Raw genomic sequence first — 25,873 nt, forward strand, 5'->3', positions numbered from 1 at the left:
CTTATAAATGCCTTGGGGCAGATAGCCTAGTATAAACCTATGAACCTATGAACCTATGGTGGGTAAGTACAAAGGGAAACAGCATATAGAAAAAAGTTAATTCATCTCTGTATTCAAATCTTGTATTTACAAGACAATCAGGCCAAAAAACAAACAAACAGCTAAACCTTTTGTGCTTATGCTTTGTGTTATAAATAACTGAAAAATGTACTGATGCAAGCTAATCCGCTGCTAATTATTAAACTGTCTCCCACTCCACCCCAGCCAACAAAAACAGAGGAATGCATTGACTTGTATTATGTGTTTACTGATACTTACTTTTAATCTCTGCAGTCAAGTCTCGATCATTTCTTTCCTTAGCCCTGTTTGGTCAGTGAACACTGAGGTCGAATGTAGCTCTAGACACTCTGCTGCTGAGCTGAAGTTCAAGTTCTGTCCCTCTCCTTCTCTAGTCTATGAAGTCTACAAGGAAAACTGCAGTTAACTACATCCAAATAAAATCATATAAATCCCAAGGAACAAATCCAGAAATAGAAACGCTTTTATTGATAAACAACAAAGCTTTCAGGAATTACCCATCTTCAGTGTTTGAACATTTAAAAAAATCAATTAAATTTATATTAACTTAAATTAGATCATATGACACAGCCATCCAATGATTATGAACAATCAATTTCATATTAAAACGTGTACAAAATACTTAAATAAGTCTTCTTAGAACTTTTGTAAAATAGTATTACATATAAAACCTATCATAATTGCATGTGTTTTCTCACTAATAGTGGTTTTATGCTTATTGCATTATTTAATCCTGGAAAGACATATGCTTGTAGTCTGACAATCCATTTAAAGTGCCTCAGGGAGGGGTTGGATCACAGAACCATTATCTATGTAAGTACAGAATGCCCTAAGTAGATATTTGCTTCAGTGCCAAAGCTATATAAAAGACACAGGGGATTTCTTCACCAAACTATATACTTGGTATAAAGCCAACAAGGAAAATGATTATTTACTGGTGACACTTGATATAAATTCTTTATTTACCGTTATTCCTAACGAATATAGTATTAATGCAATTTATGACTATTTGTGTAGTGACACTGAGATATTGGGTAGACAGACTGAAAGTTTGTGTGAACTTATTGAAATTGTGTTAACTAAGAATATTTTTATGTTCAATGGTGAACCATTTTTACAAGTTTCTGGTGTAGCAATGGGCACCCCCATAGCTAACACCTATGCAAATCTGGTGTTAAATCAATGGGAGCATGAATTTATACATGGCTCTAATAATCCTTATAAAGAAAATGTACTATTGTATTTACATTTTGATGGTTGTTTTTTTTAATTTGGAAAGGTGAACAAATGTTATTGAGTTTTGTTGAATATCTGAATACTTATACTGAATTTTTTAAATTTAAGATGAATTATTCTAACAGTACTATTGTCTGTTTAGATGTACAGATAGACAAATGCTTGACTTTGATAAAAAACAGTGTGCATAAGAAAGAAACTGAAGTTAACAGATATACTCACATGAGAAGCATGCATGCTCCTCACGTTTATAAAGCTATATTGAAGGGACAATTTATTAGAGTCAATAAATTAAATACAGAGGAAGATACACGTGATGAACAATTAATAGAAATGGCCCAATAATTTAGAGATAGAGGCTATAACTATAGAATATTATTGGAAATTATGGGATATGTAATGGAGAATAGGATGCAAGTGGCACATCCTTATCTTTGTGAACAGAATAATGATATAATTGATAGAAGTTCACAAAATAAAACTGGTATGCAATATGCCACTACATACAATCTTAGAACCAAGAAGGTAGAAAATATTATAAAAAAGAATTGGAGAATGTTGATGTCTATGCCAGAGTTGGTAAATATAGTGGGTGTAAAGTCTAGATTTGCATACAGACATTGCATGAATTTGAGAAGAAAATTATGCTACAAAGATTTTAAAGTTATTAATACTGATATAACTGTGAGAAAGTGTGTCACTTTCCCCTGCCACAATTGTAGCTGCTGTAGAATTATTAGATTTTTCACACTAAGAAACTATATACATTTTATTGTCAGGCAACGTGTAATTCAGTGTCAGTAGTATATATAGGGACTTGCAAAAAATGTCCATACTTCTATGTGGGGAAATGCAGTCGTAGGTTAAGAGATTGAATAATAAAACACAAATCAGGCATTCAGAGAAATGTAAAAATGAATGCCTTAGCTAAACACATTATGGACACAGATATGACGCATGACTTTAAAGTCATGGTAGTTGTGCAAAGAAACCTTAGAGGTGGTGATACTAATAATGCATTAGAAATAGCAGAATCTAAATAGATTGTCAGACCACAAGCATATGTCTTTCCAGTATTAAATAATGCAATAAGCATAAAACCACTATTAGTGAGAAAACAAGTGCAATTATGATAGGTTTTATATTTAATATTATCTTACAGAAGTTCTAAGAAGACTTTTTAAAGTATTTTTTCACACATTTTAATATGAAATTAATTGTTCATAATCATTGGATGGCTGTGTCATATGATCTAATTTAAGCTAATATAAATTTAATTGATTTTTTTAAATGTTCAAACACTGAAGAAGGGTAATTCCCAAAAGCTTTGTTGTTTGTATCAGTACAAGTGTTTCTATTTCTCAATTTGTTCCTCCGCTAATCTATGACACCTTTTTTCTTCTGCACCGTCTCCCCCTTACTGTCATTCTGACAGCTGCTCCAATGCCCCATATCCTACACTGACTCTGCTGGCATTCCAATTCACACCTGGCCCAGTGTCAGAATTTATGTCAGGGACAGCACTGAAACTAAGGGCATCATGGGGGGGTCCACTGTCCATCTTTTAGCTGAGGGATTTATACTTGACCTACCCACTTTCCCCACCTCACTCAACTAAGCTTGCTGACACATGTCTGAGGGGCAACTCCCCTCTTTGGGTCACACCTCATTTTATGCACATCATTGATGAATGCCCTCTGCCCCCAGGATGGGTATGTCTAGCCCTCCCTGCCATTCCATTAGGCTAATTAAATGCAGGTTACCTGGGCAAGAGTCAGAGCTTTATTCCTGCACATCACTGGATGTGTTCTTCTACTCATTTTCTTGACAGAATAAACAAACTGCAAACCTTTTTGTAAAAAAATGTTCAACCAGTTATAGCACCACATACTTTTTTTATAAACAGAAAAAGAAAACAAAAAAAAATCACATAAATGACACTACAGACCATTTGCAAAAACAATGTTGTATATACCTCCTTGCTCAAGAGCAATGCAGGCTTATGTGTACTAATTCCGGTAGCCAAGGTACCACTGTCCCTAATGTGCAGTAGAACCAGCTGCAGACAACAAGGTCACAGATATGACCTGTTGGGCAATAGGTTCTCTCCAGAAGTCTAATCAGATATAATCCAATATTTGTTCCACTAAAGGAAAAGGTGTTTAATTAAAAACTGCACTACTAAATGTATGTAATGTTAGACTGCGTGGTATTGCAACTTTTATAATAATTAATAAACCATGACACAGACCACTGCTACAAGTATCTCTTTAAATATTAATGTCAGCACATCACTGTTTGAGGTAACACAGTGGTACAGTGAGCAACACTGTTACCTCAAAGAAAGAGGTTTTCTGGTTCATTTCTCAGCTGGGGTGCCTTCTTTTTGGAGTCTGCATACCCTTCATGATGCTCCATTTTCCTCCCACATCCCAAATACATATATTAGGTAGACTAGTGAATCTTATTGTCACTAGTTGTGCATACACTGTGTGTGCAATATTGAAGAGGGGTCTGGTGATCTTCTTCTGGCAGTGGCTGTTTATGAGGTCACTATATGAGTCAGATGTAACTCAAAAGCATCGCTGGATAGCAACACGTAAACATTAATTGGTCTGCACAACATCCTGGATGCAGAATGCTGCTGTACAGACTAGCTAATATTTGAAGAGAGATTTGCATTTATAACACTGATTTATGTCTGGTTGTTTATGAATTATTATTATGTTGCATCATCCACGTTTTCCTCCATCCTTTTTTCTTAGACTGTAATTGGTCAGATCCTGTTTCTGTCCTGTTTTGTGGTATTTTCATGAGGTGCAAGGTTTTTGCTGCAAGCCATACAAAACATTTAATAAAAGAAGCCGATCAACTTTATTAGTATTCTGTAAGTCAAGTTTTGATACAAAACAAACATGTAGAGATTAGGATGGGTGGCAACCCGATAAGAATTTGGAATTAAGATTCTGAACTTATCACTTTACAGAGAACACTGCAAACACCTTCTGTATAGTTTAACTAGATATATGAGGTATTGGACTTAAGTGAAAAATATTTATTTTTTTAAACAAGAAACAACCTTATTAAATTTTTACTTATGAAATAAGCAATCATACATTTATATTTATTTATTTATTTATTTATTTGCAGTTGGTTTACCAGGATGGTCCATTGGGCCAAAAGAACCCGTTTTCAATGGAGTCCTGGGGAGAAAAGCTCCATGAAACAAACAAACTAGGTACAAACAATAGAATGATAATAAAAAATAAAATTGTAAAAAAACACACATTAAATTCAAAATTCAGGACATATTCAAACAGTACAATCTAGTGAAAGTGATGTTACTATACACATACAGAGTAGTTATTTCATAAGGAGCATACGCTTTATAAGGTACAGTCAGGTAACATGAGTGGAAAATAAGATGTAAATACCATATATTTATGAGTGATGGGAGCAAGAGCATTCCCATTGGGACCTTAAATACATATGTAGAGATTTTTTGAACATGTAGTGATTGGGAGTGCTGCGAATGGATGGTGGGAGTGAGTTCCAGAGATGGGCAAGGTTAAGTGATGGTAAGTTTTTACCTGGGGGACGATTTGGTTTATGTACTTCTAGTAGGTTTTGATTATTTGACCTTAAAACTCTATCTGGTAGGTGCATTTTGAAGGCAGAAGACAGGGAGGGACAGAGAGATGGGTTGAGAATGAGCTTGTGAGCTAAGGTTAGCTGAGTATAGTTGAGTTGATTAGGAAGTTCAAGCCAATTTAGTTTTTGGAGAGAGGAACAGTGGTGAGTGGAGGACCTATGACCGTTTGCGAACTTAGCGATTTTGTTGTAGCAAGAGGAAAGTTGTTTTTTTAGAGAGGACTGAAGATTGGTTAGCAGAGGGGCCCCGTAGAGAAGGGAGGGGATAAGAAAGGAAGAAGAGAGAGTGATTTTAGAGGGACTTGTAAGGTACTGATTCTGGCGATAGAGCATGCCTATTTTTTTATGGGTTTTTTTAATATTTAGTTGTAGATGTGAGTTGAAATTAAGCTGGTTGTCAATTTGGACACCAAGTAACTTGGTTTCAGACACCAGTTCCAGGGATGAATTATTTTCACTAGTAATTGAGAATGTATTGAAATTGAAGGGAGTATTTTTTGAAGGGATAAATACCATTAGTTTAGTTTTGGAGGCATTAAGAGCCAGGTGGTTTATTTTCATCCAATGTTCAGTAATTGAGAAAGCTTCTTGAGTAAGTTTTGGAGCATAGAGGGAGATGTGGCAGAGCAGATAATGGTAGAATCATCTGCATATTGGATGATGCTAGAGAATGGAATGGCTTTGTGGAAATCATTTATAAATATATTGAAAAGAAGGGGACCGAGAATGGAGCCTTGAGGAACTCCGGTGGGGGTACTAAGAAAGGAGGAAGTGGCCTTTTTCCATTTTACAGCTTGGAATCTATTTGATAAATAGCTGGAGAACCAGTTCACGGAGGAGGGGGAGAGATTCAGTTTTGAAAGTTTAGTTAAGAGCAGGCTGTGTGAGATAGTGTCAAAGGCCTTAGAGAGGTCAAGTAGTAGGGTGGAGACAATTTGGCCAGAGTCACGTGCTTTATTGACAATCTCAAGATAGGAGAGGAGGGCTGTCATAGTGCTATGATTGGGCCTAAAACCGTGTTTTATTAATATGGATTTTATATAAATTAAAACAACCCATACTGGCATTTGCAAACTTTATACATCACAAATAAACTTCTATACAGTCATTGTCAGTCAAACATTACAGAGCTCATTCAATTTCTGCCTTCCCTTAAACCTCATTCCTCCTCCAAAACATTATTTTGTATGTATCGTTCTCACAATTCCCATTTTATCTATATAATTTGCTCCTACCCTTTTTTGAAGATCCAACTTCCAGTTGTTTTATCTCTGTTACTATATTCACTGCTTTTTGTACAGTTGGCTTAGACTTTGATTTCCATTTTCTAGTAAATGTGCTTTTGTCAGCCAGCATAATTAAACTCAGCAAGGCCTTACTATGTCTAGGCAATTCCAATTCTGTATCACAGCTCAAAAATGTCCTTAATTACTCTAATTTGCTCATCCAGTATTTCTGACAGAGTAGTCTGCAGGGAATTTTTAAAGTCTGTCAATTCATTACACTTCTGGTAACATGTTCCCAATTATATCTTTCTTCCCTATCACACCTTCAACATTTGCAATCTACCGGAGGGAAAATTCTTTGGAGTCTTCTTGGGGTATAAAAATATTTATGCAAACACTTCCAAGCAAAGATCCTACTAAATCTTCCTAACTTTGTTGCATTATGGGAGCCATACATATATCCTCCCAATTTTCTTTGTGAATTGCTTATCCAACCTCTCTTCCCAATCTTTTCTAACCTCCTCTGATTGATTCCCATAGTTATCAAGCAATATTTTATATGCCCTACTAATTATCCCTTTTTAACAGCAGCTTCTGTTGTAGAGTCTACTAAAAACTCTGCCAGTGTTGATCTTTCCCTTAGGATACTCACATTCCCTTATCTTTGCCTGTACTCCGATATCAATCCTGATAGGAAAGACAATCTTTAGCCTGCAATCCAAATGAATTCTTGGCCTTTTCCCATTATGTTACCTTTCCCCTCTCAATTTATTGTTTCCTTTCCCAGTTTTCTCCAGTAAATTCCAGTCTACTCTTGCCTTAAGTGAAAAGTCTTATATAAAGATGTGGAACTAGCAGTATTGTATGTGTTTTTATATATCTTTGTAATGTTAGTGACTTGACAAGTGGCACACTCACCTTTTTTGCCAGGAGTATCAGGAGGTTCTGGATTGTATCACCATATTAATTGGACCGAACATTTACACAGATATGGATACTGACACTAGCATTGTGATGGGGATGCTGCACCTTTGAGGTGCCACCCTTCAGATGAGATGTGAAACCAATGTTGCATCTTTTTGTGTTGGTGCCAGCTGAGGTGGATGTTAAAGATGGATGGCATAAAGAAAAGCATTTTTAATTAAAATGTGTCACTTTACAATGTATCCATGTACATGCTAGAAACAATTTCAGATGTTACAGCACAAATTAGCAACAAAATCATGCAATGCAAAAAGCATTTCAACATAAAAAGCATTATCTCCTATGAATTATTTTATCATAACTCTGCGAAAGAGTCATAAGCACAGTATTCTGTGAGATAGGGCTCACAAGCATTAAATATATATATATATATATATATATATATATATATAGAGAGAGAGAGAGAGAAAAGCAAACACCTGTTCATAAATGAAGCTACCCATCCCATGGGACAAGCCATTGTATGTGGTCTATACCTCTTAACTGCTCCAAATTTTCAAAGAATGTCCAGGTCTTTGCCTCATACTTTTGTTCTGTTCCTCATAAAAATTCTTTTTTATTTTGACAAATCATTTAATATTGATGTCTGTAAATAATGACACACATTTGAGTTTCAAACTTTATATCCTTCAGAAAGTACATGCTAACACAAAACCTTTTATTCTATCAATTTTTTTTTAAGTTTATAAGACAAATATTTCAAATCTATCCCTATTTTGGGGCATTTGTCCCCCCATTGTTTTAGGCCTTTTCAATATTTTTTGTGCTAAGAGGTTGAAAGGTTGATGTGTTCATCTCCCCTTATACAGCCACAGTATTCCATAGACTAAGCACATGTGCAAATGATCCACCCAGGAAGAACCACAGTTCATATGAAGGATATCACCTGTATACAGGCTGACAAAAAACATATAAACTAGTGGGTCATTACTATGTAGTATCAATTGATAAAATAATAAGTAAATAAATACTCTTGAGTCCTCTGTTACTGATATGTAGCTCAGTATTACCTAGCTGAGCATTAATGTCAGTGAAAACTGTAAAAATAATGCAGTAATGCTGTTAGAAACACTTTTGTGTGGTAGCAAACAGCTATCATTAATGCAGTCACCATGTGGTATAGCCCAACCTGTGAAAACAATCACACTCTCCAAACTTAAAGCACAGCCATCAATGTCCCTGCCAATGGGATCACTAGCTGAAAATGAATCCCCTCATTAGCATAACATGATAACATTCCCGCTTCTACAGTCATGGCAGTGAAGGCCAAACAGTTTATGAATCATTCACTGGCATGATTGTGGAGCACAGAGCAAGGTACAATGTGTAGTTGCCAACATCCTGCATAAGTTCAGGTTTCTAAGCAGGTCAAAGTACTTCTGCTGTTAACCTATCTAGAATCTACTTTCAAATATTATCATTCCAGCTGTCCACAATAATTTGCAGTATGTCATGTTCCAGTAAAATGTAGAAAACCTTTTAGAAGTATCTTACTACCTTTATTGTTCAATTTTGATTTTGTGTGCAGCAGATCTAGACTGTTATTGTAGTATGTTTCCTCAGGAGGTTAAGTAAACATCTGTCCTGTGCCATAGTCATTTGATACCTTAAATCCACATTATGCCTGTGATGAGGGAGCAATGGATATTAGAAATGAAGACAAGTGAACACTAGCAGAGATGAAACAGTATGCATGGAGATGCCACTGGAGCTCCATACCATACTTCTCAACCTCTTAGCGGAAAAAAATTTGGACAAAGCCACAAATAATGGAAGGACAAAGTCCCAAAATAGGGGCACTTTTTAAATATTGCTCTTACAATCTTAAAAAGATGATAGAATACCAGGTTTTGCATTAGCATGAATTTTCTGAATGATATGAAGGCTGAAACTCAAATCTCTGCCATTATTTTCTGACTTCTGTCCTCAATTATTTCACAGTGATATGCCAGAAAACAATAGATGTTATGTTGTCCTATCTCGTCGTAATTTGTGCTGGTTGGGTTCAGAACCGAGCATCGGTTCTGACTCAACCTAATACAAAAGCTCGAGAGCTTCCACTGGCTCGAGGCTAACCCCTATCCCATGATGCACCAGGAAAGATACCCAGATCTCATTTGCCGCTCAAACAATGAAGAAGACTTTCTGCTGGCTTGTTGGCTAATTAGAATATGTTTCTTATACAGCTTTCAAAGTAGTTTTTTTTCTCCTAGTTTTGGTTTGTGTGTGGATGACTAGTGTTTCCGGTCCACCCCATCTTGTTAGTGTAGTTGTGTTGTTCCTGCTTGCCCAGAGAGACCCGTTTAAGTTAGAGGGCTCTCTGAGGAAGGATCAAAAAGAAAAAGAACTTAAGCAGTCAGGATTTAAAAAGTGTGACCACTGTAGTCAAAAAATGTTGATTACAGACGGTCACACTAATTGTGTTTATTGTCTTGGTACTCTGCACCTGCAAGATCCCTGTTCAATATGCCATGAGTTTAGTGCCAGAGTCTTGCCTGAGCACAGGAATAAGCTCATTGTCAGAGGCTTGCTTAAGGTTCCATTTTCAGAGGCTCTTGAGAGTTCCCAGAGCTCCAAATCTCCCTCAGCTTCTTCCATGTCTTCCAAATCTGGCAAAAGTCATAAGCGGCATGCTGATTCAGTTCCAGCTTCAGAACCTACCAAAAAAGTTGTTGTTTTGGAGGCAAAGGTCCTCGGCTCCGACAAGTCAAAATTTGTCTCTTCAGTTCCAATGGTGTCCTTGGAGGCGATTGAGTCTATGGTTAAGATACAGTCTCCAGTCTTGGACCCTATCACTCCGACGTTGAGATCTCCCATATTGGAGAGGGTGAGATTTCCTTCAATTTCCTCACATTCCTCAAGGAGTCTATTGGACAAAGGTGTGAAACGGGTGGTGAAGAGGCTGCTCCGTACACCAGCACTGGCGAAAATTCTTACGTCTTCGGACCCAAAGGAATCAGAGCCATCCAGAATAACTCCATCAACATTGAATCCTCCACCAATTATCCTGGAGTCTTCGGAGCCAGAGAGCATGGGTCCGATAGTAGTGGAGGCGTCAGTGCTGAGACCCCCTTTGGACTCATCGGTCCGACTTCTGCACTGACTTCCTCTCTTCCTTCGGGTGTCGAAGAGTCTAGGAGTTGATGCTCACCGGTTGGGGTGGGAGAGAGGAGCGGACACAGACACTTGTCCTATCCGTGCCTTGTTGAAGTTCAGCTCAGTTCCTACATCAGTTTTGGAGCCACCTGCTTTGCGTCAGAGCCAGTCATCTACCTCTGCAGAGCAGAGGATCTCTTCAGAGTGGAGTGGGAGGGCGTTTGAACTGATGGAGAGAGTGCTGTCAACCCAGACAGTTCCGCTCTCAGGCCCAGTTCCTCTTCCCTCCCAGGCACCTGTGTTGGTCTCATCATCACCGCCACCCCCTAAGCATAGAGATCCAGAGCCTCAGCAATCCCCTGCAGGTGGCATCATCTCCTCCAAAACTTCCCCAGAGTATCCCTCTGAGGAAGTCCCTTGGAAGAGTCTTTGCAAGAGGTAGCACATAGACTCCCCCGAGTCTGTCACTTTAGATACCGATTTGGATAAGTCAGAAGGGCCCCCACAGTCCCCCTCTGAGGCTTTCTCTTTTGCTAACATCCTTGAGATCCTGAAACAGAGGGGAGGCTGGAAGCCCATCAACCCTTTAGAGGATGAATTGGTATACCGGAGGCTTTTGGGTCTCACCCTTCCACTTCCTAGGTGACTCCCCCATATGATCAGCTTTTAAGTGTTATATCCCACAAGACCTGGACATTGTCTGATACAGTGGAGCCTGTTCCATGGAGGCTGAATAAATGTATTACTGCCCCTGCAGAGAAGGAGTTCCTGACAAAGGGTGTTCCTGTAGATGTGATGGTGGTGGCAGCAGCTGGCAAGAAGGAGCTATTGGAGACCTCCTCATCTGTTCTTCCTCCTAACAAAGAGCCAAGAACTATGGACAGATATGGAAAGCATGCTTTTTCTTCAGCTGCCTTTACCCTGCAGTCGCTGAACTATCTCACCCATTTTACAAGGCTTCAATGGGATCTCCTAAAGGAGCTAGGAGATACCCTTCAGAGTTCTGTAGCTTTGGGGACTGCAGACAAAATTTCCTCACAGCTCTCCACCCTCAACTGCATTGTGAACTCCTCCATGAGACTGATTTCTTACGTATCTCTGTCCAGAATCAGGGCGACAGAGATACGTTCTCTGGGAGGCCCTTCCAGCAGTCCTGAAAGGAGGCCCACCTGCTCTTCTCTGGAGGCAGTTAGAGGATGATTGTCACTGTACCCAAATGCCTGGCAAGAAATCTCCCAAAACAAATGGGTACAGACAATCATATCTAGAGGCTATTACATACCCTTTTCCACTCCCCTTCCAGTAAACCAGTCCATACCAGAAGTTCCACCTGGTCAGTCAGACTATGAAACACAACAGATACTCACGTTGCTAGAAAAAAGAGTCATACAACATGTCCTTACAGACCAAATTGGATCCAGAACTTACTCAAGGTTCTTTTTAGTTCCAAAGAAGACTGGGGACTGGAGATCCATTTTAGATCTCAGCAAACTAAACAAATCTGTAAAAAAATCAAAGTTCTGGATGGTGACAATGCAGCCAATATTCCTCTTTCTCAGGAAAGATGACTGGATGCGCTCGATAGATCTCCAGGACGTGCACTACCACATAAAAATATATAGGTGGTCCAGGAAACATTTACACTTTTGGCTGGGAGCCAGTCATTACCAATTCCATGCCCTGCCCCTTGGTCTCACTACACTCCCCAGAGTGTTCACCAAATGCATGGCAGTGGTTACGGCTCACTTGAGATGCCAGGGATTCCATGTATTTCCATACCTAGATAACTGGCTCCTCACTGCCACCAACAAGCATCTACTGCTACGAGCGAGGGACAAAATAATGTTACTTTGCACCAGACTAGGCATCACAGTAAACCTAAAAAAATCTGCCTTATCACCTTCTCAGCATATTACTTTTTTAGGCGCAGAATTTGATTCAAAAAAGATGATGGCAAAACTTACCCCAGACAGGATAGAGTCCCCTCATCACCAGATCAAGATATTGATGTCAAAAACAAAGGTCCAGGCCAGGTATGTATTACAAGTTCTGGGCACTTTGGCAGCTGCGATTCTTCTAGTTCCCCTAGCATGGCTGCACATGAGGATTCTACAGTGGTTACTTTTTCCTAGTGGTCAATGCAAGATCTTCCTCTATCACATCAGATAATCATTATGGAATCATGTAAGAAAGATCTCTTTGGTGGCTACAAACAGAGCAATTGTACCTTGGCTGTCCTTTTGTTTTTCCAGAACCAACAACAGTACTGACCGCGGATGCTTCCCAGATCAGGTGGAGGGGGCATTATCTGGGCATGATGGTCCAAGGTCTATGGCAAGAACATGAGAGCCACTTCTACATAAACGTCATAGAGATGAGAGTGGTGCTATATGCGTTGCAGGCATTTCAAGACTCTCTTATGAAAGGAATGGCTGCAATTCAGACAGACAACATGTCAGTGGTGTGGTACATAAACAAGCATGGAGGAACCAAATTGTACCCCCTATGCTGAGAGGCGCAACGAGTGTGGCAGTCGGCTGTCGCTTCTCAATGTTTTCTGATAGCAATGCACATCCCGGGGAAATCCAACTTGATAGTGGACAAACTCATCAAAGCTATTCTGTTGCCTCACGAGTGGTCCTGAAGCCAGAGATTGCGGTAGAGATCTTTCAGAAATGGGGCCGGCCTTGCTGCAACCTTTTTGCCACTTTCATGAATGCCAAATGCAGCAGCAAGGGATGCACTGGTTCACGATTGGCCCCCGGGACTATTCTATGCCTTTTCCCTTAATACCCAAAGTACTTCAGAAAGCCAGCACATTGAAAAGCATGATGATTCTCATTGCACCTTACTGGCCTCGACAAGTTTGGTTCTCCTTTCTCTGGACCCATTTGCTGGAGGAACTGTGGATTCTGGACCCAGTTTCAGATCTTTTGACCAATTCATCGGGAGTGTTCCATCCATCCATCCAAACCCTCAAGTTGACAGCATGGCTGCTCCAATTCCACATTTAGCCAAATGTTACGATTTTTCCCCATGCAGTGAAACATATCCTTGTTTCTTCCCACAAACCATCCATGAAGAAATTGTATTCCAGTAAATGGAAAAGATTTTCATACTGGCAGCTCCTATTAGTCCAGTTCTAGAATTTCTTTCCAAACTTTTTGATGAAGGAGCTGCAGCAGCTACTATCAGAGTTCAATTGGCAGCCATTTCTAATTTCCAGGGTGTATATCATGCTGTTGAATCATGAAAATAGTGAATGGCTTCAATATCGAAAACACTGTTCATCGAAATGTGTTGTGTGGAGTTGCGGTACAGTGGGGATTGAAATGTTTGCCCTTTCCTCACTGTAGTGTGATCTCGGAGTTGGTATATATAATTAGCGGGGGGTGTGGGGGGCACAGCCCCCCACAAAACACATTTTGATGAACGGCATTTGCGATATTGTAGCCATTCGCTATTTTCACGATTCAACAGCGTGATATAGATGCTAATTTCCATACTGGGGAAATGGGAGTACCTATTATGGTTTCACAGATTATGTAAATCCTTTCTCAAAGGTACCTTTCTACTCAGACCCCCGATTAGAGAACCTCCTGCTCCTTGGGACCTAAGTTTTGCCCTATCCATGTTAATCTTGCCACCTTTTGAGCCCGCATCATCTTGTGATATAAAGTATTTGTTGTGGAAAACTCTTTTCTTAATAGCCATTACTTCTGTCAGAAGAGTATCAGAACTCCAAGCTCTCTCTATTCATCCTCCTTATATACATTTTCATAAAGACAGAGTATCCTTGAGAACTAATCCCTCTTTCCTACCGAAAGTCTGCTCAGAGAATAATTTAAATAAATTTTATTGAATTGCCTGTGTTTTTTCCAAATTATAGCAACAAGGCAGAATATAAATTGCATCAATTAAATGTGCACAGACAGCTACGCTTCTACTTGCATGAGACCAAAGACCTCAGAAAGTCTGACCAGCTTTTTGTGTCCTTTTCTGCCAAAAGGAAAGGATTGCCAGTATCCAAGATAACTTTGTCTAAGTGGCTTACCGATTGCATCTCCTTCTCATACAGTAAGAGTAACAGACAATTACCGGCCAAAATAAAAGGACATTCCACATGAGCAGTCTCAACATCCTCTGCTTTTCAGGCTAGACTTCCTATGGACTCTATTTGTGCAGCTGCCACATGGGTGAGACCTCATACCTTTATTACTCATTACAAAGTAGATGTGGCCTCCCAGAACAGGTCTTCCTTTGGATCCACTGTATTGAAGAGTCTATTTTCCTAAGCCACCCCCGGATAATGGTGCTAGGGAAGTGGTCCCAACCAGCAAGAATTACAGCGAGATAGGACACATAACATTAAGAAGTTATGTACTCACCATAACGTTCCATGTTTGTTGTCCATCTCACCTATATTTGCATGTCCCACCCTCCTTCCCCCTTTTTTGTTCCAGGAGGACCGGGCGGATATTACACATATATGTATATATGTATATAGTTATATTGATTTGGAGTCTCTGGTTCCTTCCTTCTACAGTTAGACAATCTGATTTTTGTATAGGCATGTGGAGGTACTGATGAGGTTTTCGCTTGCAAACAAGATCTGGGTATCTTACCTGATGCATCATAGGATAGTGGTTAGCCTTGAGCCAGTGGAAGCTCTCGAGCTTTTATATTAGGCTGAGTCAGAACAGATGCTCTGTTCCAAACCCAATCAGCAAGAATATAGGTGAGATGGACAACAAACATTGAATGTTATGGTGCATTTTATGAGAAACAGGCCAAAAATATGAGGCAAATATCTGGACATTTTGGGAAATCTGGACAGTTGAGAGGCATGCTCCATACACAGTCCTATGAACTGGTAATTGCTGTGAGTTGAATGCACATTAGTCAATGAGAGCCAGACATCTTTTTGAAACACTAGTAACTGACACTCATTTGTGCAATCACTAGTGTGTGAATGGTCAGCTTTTCCCTGGAAGGACAGATTGCCAGTATACAGTGGATTTCCCCTTTTTCCATTATGTTGTGACCTCAGAGTTGGTATATATAAGTAACAGGGTTGCAGAGATTTGCCCTTTGCACTAAGGCACTTTTTTTCCTGTAATTGTTTACTCCAGAATGTTATTTGTATTTAAGAATTTCTGTTCATTTTTTATCTCTTTTGTGTGAAGCAATCAAGAAAAAGTGGAATGCTTGTCAATGAGCTGATCTAACAATAGGTTGATTCTATTCTCTCAGTTTTGTTATTATTTACACTGTGTACAAGCACAGGTCTGTGAATTGGTTGCATGCCATTGCATGCAATGCTTATGAATAACTTGGTTCATCCACATCATATTCATTTGTATATAAGCTTGCTCTGTTTCATCCAAATATGCAAGATTCATTTTATTAACAGTTTGCCTACCTATTCCTGATCTAATCTTAAATCTGCATCATAATATCTATACATTATGTTTTAACTCAAACTCCACAATACTAATATATTTGCGTTTTTTTCCCCTTATGTCTGTTCCAAAAAATTAATCAACCATATATACTCAAAAGAAAGTAAAGCTTGAATCATAGTCTCCTGTCTTTGGCAAGACATGAAATAGCAATATTTTTCACCAACGACTTTATATCTCGTTCGATATTTTACAGATAGCCAACTGTGGGACAATCTCCATATGAAGTTACCCGATACTGAATTATAACCCAGCCATACAAAGTATTTTTTAGCGTTTTAGTATCCTCAAATAAGCTACTCCTACAATAGCACTTCACAGTATTTTCTCATACTGTGGCTGTACCACTCTTAGTTTCATTAATATGTTACACCCATATACATCGCTTTCCAGCTCCAAATTTTAATCTGATATAAAAATAACACCTGTTGAATCTCTGTCTTCTTCTTTTCTTCTCTAATTACTCTTGGTATAGATTCATACCTACACATCAGTAGGTCAGTCTCAACCTCCTTTTCATCTGCCCTCATCTGAATAAAAAATGTACTAGAACTAAAAACAGAATATTGGATTAGTTATAGTGTACCCTTTTTATCATATATAAAACTCCTCTTTTAAAGGAATTCAACCTAATGTTCAAGAATTGCAAGGAACATCATCAATAAATAATTTCTAATTACTCAGGAAAAGGATACACTTGCTCATACTAACTAAAAAAAACACTTCTAAGCAAATGCATTTATTTTTTTTCAGATTTAACTTGAATGCTCTCCAAAAATGAAGTATTCCCTTCGCTCCAATAAAAAAAAAAAATCATCCTATGTGCCCACAGCTTTTCTGTATGCCAAAGTTTACCCCAATCCATCAGCAGTATGGAATGGCATGACAGATGTCTAATCTAACATACCATTTCTGGAATAGGATGTTTTTTCCTGTAAAACACAATGCTTCTCTAGCACCCTTTATCATCATTGTGGATGACTAGATGGGTGATTGCAAATGTTCACATGGGATATGTGGAGAAAATCTACTTAATGGTGGACCTTGTTAGCCTTCTACAGTATTGAATTATATAGATGAGCCTCTTGATAGTTTCCTTTGGCTGTAAGCTTAGTAAGAAACTATGACTCTGAAGCAGTATATTAGTATGTGCAATGGAAACTCTATTTTCCCTGCCCTGTCTTTTCATCCACATCTTCTACATTTCTACATGTTTAGCTCCAGTCCTACCATTAACAGATACTCCCCAATTTCTGCAGGACGAGTCCCACTGATTTTGTTTCCCTCAAAAGCTGCACTAATTCATCTCTACAACTTAACATCAAAGGAGTCAGATTCACAACAGCACAGTGAAGCTTTTGAACTTCCCTATTAATATATTCCACAATAGCACAACTAACCCAAACAAAACAGGACTTTAATGGAAGACTTGTTTTGTGTCATTTAACATTTGAATCATTTTCCCAACCTGCTCATTCACTAATGACCTCGACTAACTTTTACCACAAGTGTTTCCTAATAATAACATTACCCTTGGACCATCCTCATAAGCTGTCACAATATCTAATATCTTTTGTTGTGATTTTTTTTCTTGAAACCTTAAAACAGTGTATATTTTACATTTGCCTCCATACCATAATAAAGGAAACCTAAACAGAAATCACACCCCCATTTCTACCATTCCTCAGACTAAATTACACCCCCATTTCTACCTTTCCTCAGACTATACATTTTGTATTTTGTAACATAAGGTAAAACTTTGTGTATTCTTAGTTATATAGCTTTGGCCAGAAATTTGTCATTAAAATTTAACCAAGTAAGTGGCCTTCAGTTCTTTAACATTCTTCTGGCATCCTTCTTTGAAGCAAATGTAATTAGTTCACCCCTAACAATATTCACTTATATTGCTCTCTGCAAAACATTTGTTATGTACTGTAACCAATAAATGAAATCTGTCTGTTTCCAAGCCACTATAAAAGTGATGATCTATCCATCCTTGGTGCCATCTTGTCTTCCATATTTTAAGGCACTTTTAATGCCATGCACTATTATTTTTTTCCAACACTGAAACTAATTCTATTGGCATTGCCTGTCCCTTCTGTGATTTCTATCCTCCCATTTGCCAGTGAAAAGTCTTCTAAATGCACACCGCATATAGATTACTTTAAAAACACAATCAAAGACAGCAGTCCCATAATTCAAATACCTCACATCAAAGTCAAAACAAAATGAAATGGATATTTCCCTACTACCATTCTATGTTAAATCTTAAACTGAGTGGTGATATTTACTCCAAGGACCATCTTACTTTAGTGTTAAATCCCTCTCTAACTCAGCACTAACCACCATAAATCTAATAGATTTTCCAGGACTGAAATGCAAAACTAAGGAGCATTTGTAACAAAATAAGTACATGCTTGGATAGCCTGTCACTCTCCAGACATCTTAATAGCTATGCATGAAAACATGGCTGAAAAAAGAAACTAAAGATGAAGACATCTTACCCCGGGATTCAATATCCATAGATTAAACCAAGTACATAAAGTCAGTAGGATCACCATAATATATAAGAATATTCTAGATCTATCCCTATATATCACACCAGCACTTTCCAATTTGATAATGCAGAAGTACTTCTAACTTCCCTTAAACTCAAGGCATACAAAAGGGTAATCATAACAGGTATCTACACCCTCCTGGTAACAACATCTCCAAGCTAGAAGACATCATCAGCTTGTTATCGATCAGAATTACCTTTAGAACCACAATACTAGACAATGTTAACATCTCTTGGCTTACAACCAGCTCTGAAAATGCCACTGAAATAAATCATTCTGTTGTATAATTTTACACAGATCATCAGTACATCCACAAGGTATAACAAACATACAACTAGGCAATCTACATTAAACTGTACACTTATAACAAAGCCAAAAAATAGTTACATTTGTACACTGCCAAGAACCCTAAGCGACTGCCTACCAATGTACTTAATCAGACCCAGAATATAGCAAAACACTACCTTAGTGAAGTTAGAAATGTAACCAATTTACAATTTGATTTTATCACCAAAACTCTACAGGAAGTTAATTGGGAGATATCAAATACCAGTCACTATATGATGCTGTTACAGAATTTCATAAAATGTTTCTAAATATACACAACAAACATGCCTCAGTCAGAACTAAAAGAGTCAAATCTAACCCAGCACCATGGTTGTCTAAAAATAGCAAACAACTGATGACAGCAAAGGGCAAGTGCTGGAAAACATGGCTACACAATAGCACTCCTGCTAACCTGCAACTACTTAGAAAATTAAAAAAAAAAATATGGGAAAAAAACTACACCAACCTACAGACTAAACACCAACCTAATCCTAAGCTTTTCTAGACTTCAGTAAGAAACTAGGGATCAAATTTTTATACACCCGGTGTTGGATTACTTTTTTGGCCCTAGGTTTTATGCCTCTTGTGAGACTTCAGGTTTAATCTATTTGGCTACATGTCAAATGTGTTCCGCTTTTTATATAGGCTTAACCAAGAGAAAATTGAAAAATAGAATTTATAATCATATCTATGATATCAAATGTAGAAATGAATTGAACGCGTTGGCGAAGCATGTTGCTTTGAATCATGATCATTCCTTTGTCTTCAGGGTCCTACAGATTGTTGACCATAATTCAAGAGGTGGTGACTATATGAATCAGCTAGAACAGAAGGAGCTTCAATGGATTTTTAAATTAAAGGGTCATTATCCACCTGGTTTGAATACATATATTTCTCTTAGATCGTATCTTAGTTCTCGTAGATGAAAGCAAAAAATGTTTTAACTGTCCTAAAATAATTGTCCTAAAATGATGGTGAGACTGATAGTTTAGGTTTTATTTATATGTAGGTTTTGCTCATCTATATGCTTTATAAAAAGTTGCACAATATACTGAGTTCTATTTTATGCTTTATATTCTATTTAGATGGACATTTAACCTATTAGATTATTTTTAAAAGGTGATAGATTATGTCTTCATATTTAGTGATGTTTAATGATATTTAATATTAAGGTGTTTTAAATGTTTCAATTAATGATAGATGTATAACTGTATTTTCATATACTGCACATTAGATCAATTTCATATGTTTCATACATTCTGTTTTCTATGTTTTGCATAGTATTTATATATATATGCAAAACATATATTATATTATATTATATAAAATATATATGTTGTTTTTGAGGGATGACTATATATTTTGTACTGTTCATTTCATTTTTTCTGTCAATCTTCGTAACAAGTTCTGTGATTTCATTGTTGCTTTAAGAAATGCTATGACAATGATTGCATAATGATCCATTAATTGTTTTTAATTGATTAATAATGTAATTAGTTGCTTGACTTGACTGTATAATCTTGAGCAGTTTTATTTTATGTTATGGTCTGAGGAAGCGTATTCTATTTACGCGAAAGCGCTTACTAAATAAAAACTTTTTTTGGATACTTTTGGCTTGTTAGCCTTTCATCTCCGTGGTGAGTCCTATGTTTTACTGCATCAAATTTTCTACACTGGTGTGAGAGTTACCTCTCAGACATGCAGTAAGCCATAAGATTGCAACGCAACTACTCACCATACCTTCCCATACCTGTAATAGTCCCCCAGGGTCCATATTAGGCCCACTCTTGTTCAACTTGTTTATCAATGAGCTACGCACTGCATCCTTGCATGTCAGTCAATCATGTAATATTCAGATGGCTCCACACTTATCTGTACATCTAAATGCCTGACCAAACTAAACAAAATACCCATTAACATTTCTCTTCCATAGAAAGCTGGCTTATTATCTCTCAATTTCTCCTTAACCCCAGGAAAACTAGCTTTGCCTCTACCTATCTCCTATGAATCCTACTGCACACTTCTATTCAGGTGATAAAGTGTTACTTAGCATAAATAAATCCAGCAGTACAGCATGAGACTTGAGCTCTCCAGAGCATTTCAAGGTGTCTTTTGCATTATTTGTCTCACGTTTCTACATACTGCAGGTATCGCCTTTTTCAAGCCACATATTTGTTGAGAAGTTAAGATTATGGTGCTATGGCTCTATGCAGCAAAAGTACTTTATAGTTTTCTAAAAAAAAATATTCATCAGAAATAATATTTTCCATCCCCTCTTTTAAAAGTATGCATTTGTTTTATTTTCTGTGGCATACATTTCATTATCCTAATAACTTCTGTTATGATCCTTATTTCTATTTCTTCTTTTCCCCATCTTCTTTTCTTCAAATGGGACAAACACTCAGCATCTTTTTTAGTACAAAATTATCTGTCCAGCAGTCATTGTCCTTTTGCTGAAATGCTCAAGACATTTGACACTGTCACTAAGTGGATCCCGACCCAAGTGTTGAATGACATTTTTTGCCTGTTACATGTTAATTGAAAGGTATGCACATCAACAGGGGAAAGGGAGTTTCACCATTTTGCAAGTATTGTGTGATTTCTGAGTTAGTGTGTGTCACAATTTTATGTGCTCAAGACCATATGATTGAAGTTCTCAAATGTTGAAAAGGAAATAAACCCCAAACACTGTGCTTTTGCAGGAGAGCAAACTCCCTGCACCCCTCACATGGGGGGCTGTGACCCCAACAGCCTCTGCTAGTTTTATATACCAACTCTGAGATCATACTACAGTGTACAGAAAAGGGCAATTCCCCAATCTGTAATGTACTGTGATCTCAATATAAACAGCATTTCTACACTGCCCCATGTTCAACATTTCAACCTTAGATCATACAGTCCCCAGCTATATGATGTTTGATGTTCTGAAACATGGATCATATGAATTAAACCCATCTGTATAGTCAGAGAGATGTAGAGGGTGTAGAGGGTTTGCAATCTGCAGAAAACACATATCTAATAGTTTTACACTTTGTTCAATCAGCCCGCTTATTGATCATTTGGATTTAGCAAAATGGACTTTGAATAAAGCATATTTCCTTCAGATGCCAACCAAGACCTCCATTAAGTACTTCAAAAGAAATGTGAAAAATATCCTCATTCCCTATGTGGATAACTGCTCCAATCCATTGAATGGTTACCCTAGCAGCTGCAGCATAGTTCAGAGAATGATACTCTGTTGTCTGGATGTATATTAATTTTTCCCCTAAAATAGAAGAAGTTCCTTCTTGGTAATGGCATTGCTTTATTACGTTTGCCATATGAAACTTCCAACTTTGGTCATTGCTGAATCCGTTGCAACATTTCTGGTTCCTATTGGGAGTACCTTCCGTTAATGCCTGAAATACTTCCTCCTGGCTTCTCTGCACTGTGCAGAGTTAACTTGGATTTTTAAGAAAATTAGCTGTGCTTGTTATAACATTGTTAAGAAGTTGTTCTGTAGGCCCATTTGTCAGATCTGTATTCAGAGAAAGTTAAATGGCATCTGTGAATTGCAAGCAGTGTATATACTGTATATAATAAGTATGATTGTTTACTTATCTGTTGCACTTGTCTCTATATAGTTTTTATACTTCATCTTGCAGTGTCCTTTTGCAACTTATAAAATACTGATATATACTACTCCATGGATACTAAAACATAATATCCTTTCATTTTGCTGTTCAAAATATTTTCTTTCATGGTTGATAATTTTCCATGTATTCATTGTCCCATATCTGCTTCCTAGTATTTCAAGTCATATTTCAGTCTGAAAGTTTGGTGTATTTCTGCATTAATGTACCTTAACTGATGTATTTTCACACACACACACACACACACACACACACACACACACACACACACACACACACACACACACACACATATATATTAATTAATATATTCTGCTCAGGGACACTGTTTTTCTGTTTTGAAAAAAAAAGTGTTTTTGTGACTTGAAATCTGGGAATTATACCGATGACCATTAAATGTAGTTTTTGGTCATTATGATGATTTCATTATAATTTTCTTCTGCATCAATATATTTTGTAAATTAAAACAGAATCTAGATACAGCACAGTCAATAATACAATCTGGCAACATTATAAATAATAAATATAAGCAGAAATTAATTTTAGGGTAGATTAGTTCTCTGGTCTAAAATGCCTGATTCCTTGAAAGTACTGTTTTCTTCTTAGTTCTCAAACAGTCCAAGTTCAGGACTTACTGGCATTTTTCCTGGAAAAGCGAAAAATCATACTCCCTAATTCTGCTATATCATTGCATTTTAACTGTAAGTAGAACTTTTCTTCCTGGTGCTCCACTAAAAATAGGCCTCGGTTTATGGACAAGCCAGCAATCATAACAGACAACAAACAAACAAACGAAACAAATAAAGATGGTGAGTGTTTAGTGTTTAATAGCTTCATTAGGCTATTCATGCTGAATAATATATGGGTTAACTGATTTTATTGTGGCACTTTATACATGGCCTTCTTTTGTTTGCACTTAGTGCTGGAGTATATATCTAATAATACTGAGGTTGAGGCAATGCATGCTTCATCAAAATACCTTCAACTGCATCTTTGACAGTACTTTTATCTTTTACTGTCAGTTTTTTGTCACAACCATTCTAAAAGTTGGTAGAGCTAATTAGATTTTATTTATTTAAAATGTTTATTGTTGGATATTAAAGTATAAATTGAAAAAGCAATGCTCATCATGAAATGCCCTATTTTTAGGAGACTGTGAAATGGCTGTGTGTGGAGGTGTCAGCTGTATCATTGAACCCTGTATCTATGTAGCTCTGAGTAAAGCAAAAATGATTTCACCTGATGGACTGAGCAAACCATTTTCTAAGAAGGCTGATGGATATGGAAGAGGAGAGGGATGCGGTATTCTTCTACTTAAACCCTTAAAAAAGGTACATATTTTAATTATGCCATTATTTAATTAATTTTTTTTCTAAAGTAACTGCATTTAATGGGAAATGTCTACTAGTGTACACAGGATGTAGAACAACTAAATTGTGTGCCATGTGAAGTCAGAAATTTAGGGTAGAGCATGAGACATGCTAAAAGACCTTGAATTTTGCTGTATTTGCAGGTGTCAAAAATACCACAATAATCTTTATGTATTGGTCACATACACATTTACAAGTAGAGAAGTTTAGGCACTTAATATGTTTAAAGCTAAACTGGTGGTATTTCATTCTGTAAAAATGAGTACAGAATCAATATCGAAATGTTTAATTTCAGACTTTTTATGTCTAAGCTTTCAGTATTACTTTGCAGAGTGCAAGAGCTGTTCCTGCACAATGCGAATAACTGAACATAACTATAAAATAAGGATTTTTTTCTTCAGCATTAGTGTCATTTCACTGCACTGTACCACCTTGTGAACTGTATTCCATAGCAATTCAAAGAACTTCAGTTACCAGGAGGAGGTAGACAAGGCCATCATCGTCTTCATCATCATTTATGGGATATGTAATTTCCCAAGTACATTTACATGTTATAGCTGTAGTTTAGATCTTTTAGGTTCTTCCATGAAATTGTAAACTCTTGGACACCATTAAAAGTGTCCATACTGATTTCAGAGTAGAATATGAAGCAGTGACTCAGAGACACAGGTGATGGTAAACAGCTACAGCTGGAAACCAGAAAACTTTTTTTAAAGTGAGGGTTTTTATTAAAGGTACCCAAAAGTGTTTTTCTTTGCAGGATTGCATGACTATGTCTTGTTTATTTTTTATTTACTTATTTATCTTTTGATTTTATTTATTTCTATTTCTTTTGTTTACCAGGAGAGTCCAACTTGGCAGCAGTTTGCCCCTTTTCATTGGAGGCCCAGGGGGATAAAGCTCCATGCATAAATACAGTAGGAGTACAAATAATAGCAAATGAGTGTAAGAGCATGATACATAGACATTAATCAGAAGAGTATGGACAGATTTTAAGATACTTAGGATACAATATGCATGCATACACTACACAAACATGAAAAATAAAATAAAACTTAGTTTTCTTTTTAGAGACAAGGAGAGTGAGTTTGGAAGGTAATATGTACTTGTATGAATTGGATATGTTTATAGAAGGTCACAGGATCATGGCTGTATCTGAAGTGCATCAGGAAGAAGAGTCATGAGGAAGAGAGTGCTAAAATAATAGAGTTGGGAGCAATTATGGGAGGGGATAGGGTATGAGAAAGGCAGATGATCCTATGGAAAGTTATGGCAGCCTTAAAGCAGGGACACAGGGGCCTTTTTGTTTTGTTTGTTAATTTTGGACGACATATGTTAGCCTGGAGCATCACCAGGAAACAAGTAGGTATTGTTTCAGCTGAGGACTAGAGGTGCTGGATTTGCCTTGGAGCTAAAAGAATGGGGCTCCATGGCTTAGCAACATAAGTGGTGTACAGAGTATCTCCTGTATAGTTATTTAATTTGTTTACACTTAGGAGCATCTTGTCACCTGAGTGCAGAGGATGTTTAGGTGAGTGAATATCTATTTTTTCATAAACAGTTGTCTGGTTTATAGACAAGGTTTGTGGTGTGGCTAGATGAGAGAATGTGAGGTGATGAGAGAATCTGAGCCAGTTGAGTTGTTTTAGGGACAGATTGTGACAGATTTTATGTTGTTGGCTATATGCAAATCTGGCTGTTTGTTATAGCATTGTTCTAAGTTGTTCTCTTGAGTGATTTGTATATTAGTATTGAAGGGGCATAGAGGAGATGAACAGACAGGCAGTGACCATATTTCTTCTATTTGAGTCAGTGAGGAGGTATTTAGCCCTGTACTAGCTACCTCGTTTTTGAGGATTTTTTTAAAATTATGTTTTGTATGTAGTAATTAAATTTAAGTTGGCATCAATAATTACAGAAAATAACCTGGTATGTGTGACCTTTTCAGTGATGGTACTGTTGGCTGAGTTTATGTCAAAAGAGGTTTTATGATGTGAGAACTGTTTTGGAGTAAATCATATTAATTTGCTCATTTTATTTAAGAAGAGTTGGGAGTTTTTTAGCCAGTTTTGCGTAGCTGAAAACACTCCTGAGTATGCTGTTGCTCTTGGATGAGCAGATGAGAGTAGAGTCATCTATTTTTTGGATAATGGTAGTCTGTTGTGTGGAAGAATGGAGGTCATTAATGAATATATTACACCAAGGTGAGCCCAGTATTGATCCCTGTGGGACTCCAACTGATGTGGGCAAGAA

At 37.4% G+C, this 25,873-nt stretch overlaps 1 protein-coding gene across 1 annotated transcript in view; it reads left to right on the forward strand.

The window, feature by feature from the left end:
- LOC122797326 (highly reducing polyketide synthase 40-like) overlaps positions 1-25,873 on the forward strand; it is a 267,568-nt gene that overhangs the window by 215,797 nt on the left and 25,898 nt on the right. The window contains exon 5 of the mRNA XM_044066142.1: positions 23,400-23,581. Within this exon, the coding sequence (XP_043922077.1) occupies positions 23,400-23,581 (182 nt within the window). The remainder of the gene's footprint in view (positions 1-23,399; positions 23,582-25,873) is intronic.

Source organism: Protopterus annectens, chromosome 3.part0 (genome assembly GCF_019279795.1).
Source record: "Protopterus annectens isolate FY-2018-M chromosome 3.part0, PAN1.0, whole genome shotgun sequence".
In the NCBI taxonomy this organism is placed as follows: domain Eukaryota; kingdom Metazoa; phylum Chordata; order Ceratodontiformes; family Protopteridae; genus Protopterus; species Protopterus annectens.